The 9,877-nt window shown below is 38.0% G+C and overlaps 1 protein-coding gene across 1 annotated transcript in view; it reads right to left on the bottom strand.

Moving 5' to 3' along the window:
- Positions 1 to 1,810: 1,810 nt before the first annotated feature.
- LOC133652198 (phosphatidylethanolamine-binding protein 4) overlaps positions 1,811 to 9,877 on the bottom strand; it is a 424,418-nt gene continuing 416,351 nt past the window's right edge. Inside the window, 1 exon segment of the mRNA XM_062050682.1 lies at positions 1,811 to 1,991. Within this exon segment, the coding sequence (XP_061906666.1) occupies positions 1,900 to 1,991 (92 nt within the window). The 3' untranslated portion in view covers positions 1,811 to 1,899.

Here is a 9,877-nt window from a genome sequence, read left to right as displayed (position 1 = left end):
CCAAAGACGTCATAACATCTAGGGCTTTTATAGAGTGCACAACTGCGCACACAACAAGGAGACGAAGCAGAAGAACAAGGAAATTACAGACATGGCGGCCGAAATGATATACTCATCATGAACGGAGAAGTTAAATAGGACAATACTGCCATCTAATGGATAGCCACTGGAACACTGAAATTCAAGTATTTTTTTTTCTTTCTATGTAAATAAAATTAAAAAAAAGATATATATGTATAGCTAGAATTCACTGAAAGTCAAGTATTTCATACATATATATATATATACACTACCGTTCAAAAGTTTGGGGTCACCCAAACAATTTTGTGGAATAGCCTTCATTTCTAAGAACAGGAATAGACTGTCAAGTTTCAGATGAAAGTTCTCTTTTTCTGGCCATTTTAAGCGTTTAATTGACCCCACAAATGTGATGCTCCAGAAACTCAATCTGCTCAAAGGAAGGTCAGTTTTGTAGCTTCTGTAACGAGCTAAACTGTTTTCAGATGTGTGAACATGATTGCACAAGGGTTTTCTAATCATCAATTAGCCTTCTGAGCCAATGAGCAAACACATTGTACCATTAGAACACTGGAGTGATAGTTGCTGGAAATGGGCCTCTATACACCTATGTAGATATAGCACCAAAAACCAGACATTTGCAGCTAGAATAGTCATTTACCACATTAGCAATGTATAGAGTGTATTTCTTTAAAGTTAAAACTAGTTTAAAGTTATCTTCATTGAAAAGTACAGTGCTTTTCCTTCAAAAATAAGGACATTTCAATGTGACCCCAAACTTTTGAACAGTAGTATATATATATATATATATATATATATATATATATATATATATATATATATATATATATATATATATATATATATATATGAAATACTCGAGTTGGTGAATTCTAGCTGTAAATAACCACGCCCCCAACCACACACACACACACACACCTCCCGATATTGGAGGTCTCAAGGTTGGCAAGTATGATGACAACAGTTGTCTTCTTCTGATGAGACTGTTTTGTTTGTGAAGTCTGCCACTTTCACAGCTCAGTCCAGGAAGCAAACACAATTGATCAATGATCTCTGAGGGTTCATCCAGGGGCCACACAGGGTTTACCAAGGCGGGCTTATCCACCAAAGGAACAAAAATTACCTAGTGGACCACTGATGAGACACCAAATTCAGGTCAATGCAAGCACCAAGTAAAGATTGATCATCACAACATCAAAGTTCCTCGTGGAGATCCAGACATGTGGGGTATTGATATAAGGCCGTCCCAGAGGACAGGTGCTGGTTAGAAACCAATATTCCTCCTTAGGGGAGGGGCCACTCCGCTACAAAGACTAACTCCAAGTGGAAGGGTTGAAAAGTTGATCCTCTGCAGACCTGCCAGGTGGGCCTCGGTTCAAAATGGGTTAATCATCCCAAAGTTACGTTGAAGGACTAAGGGGGCTTTCACTTCAGGAGATCAATCAAAGTAGCTTGGAAGTTGTTTGCAGCAAAGAAAGGAAATATGATAAACAAATAAGCACAATCTACAATCTGGTGTTTTAGTTCCACTGCAACATCCGCCTGTGTTGTGGTCTCACTTTCACCTCCTACTTCCTTTTTTTGGCCCTGACGTGTTTCCGTCCCTGATTTAGAATCAACTCTTTCCACCCTGGCTGGTGATATCAGAGGCCCTTCTCCTTTTTTTGTCGCCAGCGTTCGGAAAGTAATAAGAAATCCCCAGAGAGGTCTTGCAGTGTGACATGTGACAGAGCGGAAACCCAAAGTAGAAACCTCTTTCTAGTCAGGGATGAAGACAAAGACACCTGACTTGCTAAACCTGCAATGTATTCACAGCAGCTCCTACTGATCACGGATCTCCATGCAGGTCTTAGCAGATCTTTAGTCTTTGTAGTTTTGTGTAAGGAACTGCACTGCGGCCACAGGTGTTCCCAGACCAAATCTGTGGATGAAGGCCATCAGATCCCATTGACCTGAAACATCAAGAAGAACAGGAGGGCTATTAGAGCCGAGTGGTAGGAAACTAAGGACCGCACTATTATTCTTATTTCCAGAACCGGGCAGAACCCAGTAGGTCCAAAGGTGTCATCTGGATCTAAATCAGAGGTCACCAACGCGGTGCCCGCGGGCACCAGGTCGCCCGTAAGGACCAGATGAGTCGCCCGCGGGCCTGTTCTAAAAAAAAATAAAAATAAAAAAAATAAAAAAAATAAAAAAATTGTTTTTTTTTTTTTTTTTTTTTTTTTGAATTAAATCTAGATAGAAAAAACACAAGATACACTTTCAATCAGTGCATCAACCCAAACAACCTCCCCATGCACACTCATCCACACCCACTCACACAAAAGGGGTTATTTCTTTCTGCTACCAATATTCTGGTTCCCACAACATAGACAACACATCTGCAAGGGACACAGTCCCTGAAGCACACATGATTGTATAGGCTGCTGGTCCACTAACATTTTCATTAATTACTATTTTTTATGTAATTATTTTTATATTGTTTTACTTTCTTTTTTATCCAAGAAAATGTTTTTTATTTATTTATCTTATTTTATTTTATTTTTTTAAAAAGGGCCTTATCTTCAACAGACCAGGTTGTCAATGAAATTAGATTTGTTTAAAGGGTTTTTTAAACCAGGCCCAGTCCAGATAATGTCCAAGTCGGACTCAGCAACACACACCTTCATTCATGTACACAGAAAAAAATTAGGGAACACAACAGATTGCATATAATTTATAAACAAAATTACATTTTCAAAATAAGCATTTATGTACAGTCCAAATTATGTCCAGGTCACTCAAATGAGGGAACACAACAACAGATATCATATAATCTATAAACATAATTATACTTTCAAAATAAGCCTTTGAGGACTTCTCATCTTTTTTTTAATGTTTTTTGGCATCATTATCGTTTTCAACCATGTAACTTTCTAAAGTTAGAAAATACTGAATAAATGTTTTAAAGAAAGTAAATCTAAGTGAATATCTGTTTTTGGCCTTAAAAATAAACATTTTACCGAGTACTATAATTAAATTGACTAAATCATGATTGTCAATGAACTCTCCTAAAATAACAGAAACCACATTAAGCTTCATAAACACACCAATCCTTAAACACATTTTTTCAACTTCCACCCAAAACAAAGACACAATATGACAATACCAAAACAAATGCAGGGTGGATTCAGGCTCCTGACAACAAAATCAGCAATCATCTGACTCTCTCATATTCCATAATTTTAACATTTTCCCTGTGGGTAAGAAGTTATAAATAATTTTTATTTGAAAATAACGATTTTGCACATCGATAGTGGTTTTATATATTAGTTTGAATATGGCATCCCATGGCAACGGGCAGTCAAAAAAGTTGATTTAATTTAAAAAAAAAAAATAAAAAAATAAATAAATTGTTTTTTAAATTTTTTTTTAGAACAGGCCCGCGGGCGACTCATCTGGTCCTTACGGGCAACCTGGTGCCCGCGGGCACCGCGTTGGTGACCCCTGCCCTAGAGTCACACAACTTGGTACCTGACATAACGGTTAGCATGCTCAAATGCTAACATTAGCATACTAACTTATCTTATTTTGCCGCTATATACCTGCGAGTCATATAACTATGTGCATGACATATGCTAATTGTTAGCATGCTAACTCTTTGTGCAAATTTTGCCACGGTACATCCAAGAGTCATATAACTTGGTAAGCGTCAGCATGCTAACGTTAGCATTTCGGTTCGACTCGCGCTTTTTCACGGCTTGCGCACATACAGCATTCTCCGGGAATTGCACATTCTAGTCATTGAACTTCGCTGCAAAAATGTGACTTTCTCCCACATTTTAAACTTAAGTGTCATTCCTGAGCCGCCAGTTGAATATCACTGAAGTACAGTATCCATTTCTCCAGGATTTCCAGTAGAGGTGCATGACATACTTTACATTCAGGCCAATGGTTACTTCTCATGCTCTCTCTGGGCTGAAGGCATCTGAGGCCTGAGTGAGTGTGAGTCAGTGAGAAATGAAAATAAAACATGTTGCAGTAATGATGGAGGTGGGAAGGCATTGGCAACATGAAGTGATTCAGCCTGGACTCTATTGCCTTCTCCTTTCAAACAAACACCAGACGGCCATCCGGCTGTGATGACAATGTCACGGCTTTGGGATTTGGACCTCAAGTCCCTTTTTTCCTGACCTAAGAAACCACAGAGGTAGCTAACCTTTCATATAAACACATCAGAGAGGAGTATTTAAACACACAAGAGAGGACTATTTAAACACACAAGAGAGGACTATTAAAAACACACCAGAGAGGACTATTTAAACACACCAGAGAGGACTATTTAAACACACAAGAGAGGACTATGTAAACACACCAGAGAGGACTATTTAAACACCCCAGAGAGGACTATGTAAACACACAAGAGAGGACTATGTAAACACAAGAGATGACTATTTAAACACACCAGAGAGGACTATTTAAACACACAAGAGAGGACTATTTAAACACACAAGAGAGGACTATTAAAAACACACCAGAGAGGACTATTTAAACACACCAGAGAGGACTATTTAAACACACAAGAGAGGACTATGTAAACACACCAGAGAGGACTATTTAAACACCCCAGAGAGGACTATGTAAACACACAAGAGAGGACTATGTAAACACAAGAGATGACTATTTAAACACACCAGAGAGGACTATTTAAACACACAAGAGAGGACTAAGTAAACACACCAGAGAGGACTATTTAAACACACAAGAGAGGACTATGTAAACACACCAGAGAGGACTACGTAAACACAAGAGATGACTATTTAAACACACCAGACAGGACTATTTAAACACACAAGGGAGGACTATTTAAAACACAAGAGATGACTATTTAAACACAAGAGAGGACTATGTAAACACACAAGAGAGGAATATTTAAACACACAAGAGAAAACTATTTAAACATACAGGAGAGGACTATGTAAACACACCAGAGAGGACTATTTAAACATACAAGAGAGGACTATTTAAACATACAAGAGAGGACTGTGTAAACACACCAGAGAGGACTATTTAAACACACGAGAGAGGACTATTTAAACAAATGAGAGAAGACTATTTAAACACACAAGAGAGGACTATGTAAACACACAAGAGAGGACTATTTAAACACACCAGAAAGGACTATTTAAACACACAAGAGAGGACTATTTAAACATACAAGAGAGGACTATGTAACCACACCAGAGAGGACTATTTAAACACACGAGACAGGACTATTTAAACACACGGGAGAGGACTATTTAAACACACAAGAGAGGACTATGTAAACACACAAGAGAGGACTATTTAAACACACAAGAGAGGACTAAGTAAACACACAAGAGAGGACTATTTAAACACACCAGAGAGGACTATTTAAACACACAAGGGAGGACTATTTAAACACACAAGAGAGGACTATTCAAACACAAGAGATGACTATTTAAACACACCAGAGAGGACTTTTTAAACACACAAGGGAGGACTATTTAAACACACAAGGGAGGACTATTTAAACACATGGGAGAGGACTATTTAAACACAAGAGAGGACTATGTAAACACACAAGAGAGGACTATTTAAACTCACAAGATAGGACTATTTAAACATACAAGAGAGGACTATGTAACCACACCAGAGAGGACTATTTAAACACATGAGACAGGACTATTTAAACACACAAGAGAGGACTATTTAAACACACAAGAGAGGACTATGTAAACACACAAGAGAGGACTATTTAAACACACCAGAGAGGACTATTTAAACACACAAGAGAGGACTATTTAAACACACCAGAGAGGACTATTTAAACACACCAGAGAGGACTATTTAAACACACAAGAGATGATTATTTAAACACACCAGAGAGGACTATTTAAACACACAAGAGAAGACTATTTATACACACCAGAGAGGACTATTTAAACACACAAGAGAGGACTATTTAAACACACAAGAGAGGACTATTTAAACACACCAGAGAGGACTATTTAAACACACCATAGAGGACTATTTAAACACACCAGAGAGGACTATTTAAACACACCAGAGAGGACTATTCAAACACACCAGAGAGGACTATTTAAACACACCAGAGAGGACTATTTAAACACACCAGAGAGGACTATTTAAACACACCAGAGAAGACTATTTAAACACACAAGAGAGGACTATTTAAACACACAAGAGAGGACTATTTAAACACACCAGAGAGGACTATTTAAACACACCAGAGAGGACTATTTAAACACACCAGAGAGGACTATTTAAACACACCAGAGAGGACTATTTAAACACACCAGAGAGGACTATTCAAACACACAAGAGAGGACTATTTAAACACACCAGAGAGGAGTATTTAAACACACCAGAGAGGACTATTTAAACACACAAGAGAGGACTATTTAAACACACCAGAGAGGAATACTTAAACACACCAGAGAGGACTATTTAAACACACCGGAGAGGACTATTTAAACACAATGGAGATGACTATTTAAACACACCGGAGAGGACTATTTAAACACACCAGAGAGGACTATTTAAACACACCAGAGAGGACTATTTAAACACACAAGAGAGGACTATTTAAACACACCAGAGAGGACTATTTAAACACACAAGAGAGGACTATTTAAACACACAAGAGAGGACTATTTAAACACACCAGAGAGGACTATTTAAACACACCAGAGAGGACTATTTAAACACACCAGAGAGGACTATTTAAACACACAAGAGAGGACTATTTAAACACACCAGAGAGGACTATTTAAACACACAAGAGAGGACTATTTAAACACACAAGAGAGGACTATTTAAACACACAAGAGAGGACTATGTAAACACACAAGAGAGGACTATTTAAACACACAAGAGAGGACTATGTAAACACACAAGAGAGGACTATTTAAACACACCAGAGAGGACTATTTAAACACACAAGAGAGGACTATTTAAACACACCAGAGAGGACTATTTAAACACACAAGAGAGGACTATTTAAACACACCAGAGAGGACTATTTAAACACACAAGAGAGGACTATTTAAACACACCAGAGAGGACTATTTAAACACACAAGAGAGGACTATTTAAACACACAAGAGAGGACTATTTAAACACACCAGAGAGGACTATTTAAACACACCAGAGAGGACTATTTAAACACACCAGAGAGGACTACGTAAACACACAAGAGAGGACTATGTAAACACACAAGAGAGGACTATTTAAACACACAAGAGAGGACTATGTAAACACACAAGAGAGGACTATTTAAACACACCAGAGAGGACTATTTAAACACACAAGAGAGGACTATTTAAACACACCAGAGAGGACTATTTAAACACACAAGAGAGGACTATTTAAACACACCAGAGAGGACTATTTAAACACACCGGAGAGGACTATTTAAACACACAAGAGAGGACTATTTAAACACACAAGAGAGGACTATTTAAACACACCAGAGAGGACTACTTAAACACACCAGAGAGGACTATTTAAACACACCAGAGAGGACTATTTAAACACACAAGAGAGGACTATTTAAACACACCAGAGAGGACTATTTAAACACACAAGAGAGGACTATTTAAACACACAAGAGAGGACTATTTAAACACACCAGAGAGGACTATTTAAACACACAAGAGAGGACTATTTAAACACACCAGAGAGGACTATTTAAACACACCGGAGAGGGCTATTTAAACACACAAGAGAGGACTATTTAAACACACAAGAGAGGACTATTTAAACACACCGGAGAGGACTATTTAAACACACAAGAGAGGACTATTTAAACACACCAGAGAGGACTATTTAAACACACCAGAGAGGACTATTTAAACACACAAGAGAGGACTATTTAAACACACCAGAGTTAACTATTTAAACACACCAGAGAGGACTATTTAAACACACAAGAGAGGACTATTTAAACACACCAGAGAGGACTACTTAAACACACCAGAGAGGACTATTTAAACACACCAGAGAGGACTATTTAAACACACCATAGAGGACTATTTAAACACACCAGAGAGGACTATTTAAACACTCCAGAGAGGACTATTTAAACACACCAGAGAGGACTATTTAAACACACAAGAGAGGACTATTTAAACACACAAGAGAGGACTATTTAAACACACCAGAGAGGACTATTTAAACACACCAGAGAGGACTATTTAAACACACCAGAGAGGACTATTTAAACACACAAGAGAGGACTATTTAAACACACCAGAGTTAACTATTTAAACACACCAGAGAGGACTATTTAAACACACAAGAGAGGACTATTTAAACACACCAGAGAGGACTACTTAAACACACCAGAGAGGACTATTTAAACACACCAGAGAGGACTATTTAAACACACAAGAGAGGACTATTTAAACACACCAGAGAGGACTATTTAAACACACCGGAGAGGACTATTTAAACACACAAGAGAGGACTATTTAAACACACCAGAGAGGACTATTTAAACACACCAGAGAGGACTATTTAAACACACAAGAGAGGACTATTTAAACACACAAGAGAGGACTATTTAAACACACCAGAGAGGACTATTTAAACACTCCAGAGAGGACTATTTAAACACACCAGAGAGGACTATTTAAACACACCAGAGAGGACTATTTAAACACACCAGAGAGGACTATTTAAACACACCAGAGAGGACTATTCAAACACACAAGAGAGGACTATTTAAACACACCGGAGAGGAGTATTTAAACACACCAGAGAGGACTATTTAAACACACAAGAGAGGACTATTTAAACACACCAGAGAGGAATACTTAAACACACCAGAGAGGACTATTTAAACACACCGGAGAGGACTATTTAAACACAATGGAGATGACTATTTAAACACACCGGAGAGGACTATTTAAACACACCAGAGAGGACTATTTAAACACACCAGAGAGGACTATTTAAACACACAAGAGAGGACTATTTAAACACACCAGAGAGGACTATTTAAACACACAAGAGAGGACTATTTAAACACACAAGAGAGGACTATTTAAACACACCAGAGAGGACTATTTAAACACACCAGAGAGGACTATTTAAACACACCAGAGAGGACTACGTAAACACACAAGAGAGGACTATGTAAACACACAAGAGAGGACTATTTAAACACACCAGAGAGGACTATTTAAACACACAAGAGAGGACTATTTAAACACACCAGAGAGGACTATTTAAACACACCGGAGAGGACTATTTAAACACACAAGAGAGGACTATTTAAACACACAAGAGAGGACTATTTAAACACACCAGAGAGGACTACTTAAACACACCAGAGAGGACTATTTAAACACACCAGAGAGGACTATTTAAACACACAAGAGAGGACTATTTAAACACACCAGAGAGGACTATTTAAACACACCGGAGAGGACTATTTAAACACACCAGAGAGGACTATTTAAACACACAAGAGAGGACTATTTAAACACACCAGAGAGGACTATTTAAACACACAAGAGAGGACTATTTAAACACACCAGAGAGGACTATTTAAACACACCAGAGAGGACTATTTAAACACACAAGAGAGGACTAATTAAACACACAAGAGAGGACTATTTAAACACACCGGAGAGGACTATTTAAACACACCATAGAGGACTATTTAAACACACCAGAGAGGACTATTTAAACACTCCAGAGAGGACTATTTAAACACACCAGAGAGGACTATTTAAACACACAAGAGAGGACTATTTAAACACACAAGAGAGGACTATTTAAACACACCAGAGAGGACTATTTAAACACA

The sequence above is a fragment of the Entelurus aequoreus genome, linkage group LG06 (assembly GCF_033978785.1).
Source record: "Entelurus aequoreus isolate RoL-2023_Sb linkage group LG06, RoL_Eaeq_v1.1, whole genome shotgun sequence".
Lineage (NCBI taxonomy): Eukaryota > Metazoa > Chordata > Actinopteri > Syngnathiformes > Syngnathidae > Entelurus > Entelurus aequoreus.
The sequence above is the reverse complement of the archived record's forward strand: the minus strand, read 5'-3'. Positions and strand labels throughout refer to the sequence as shown.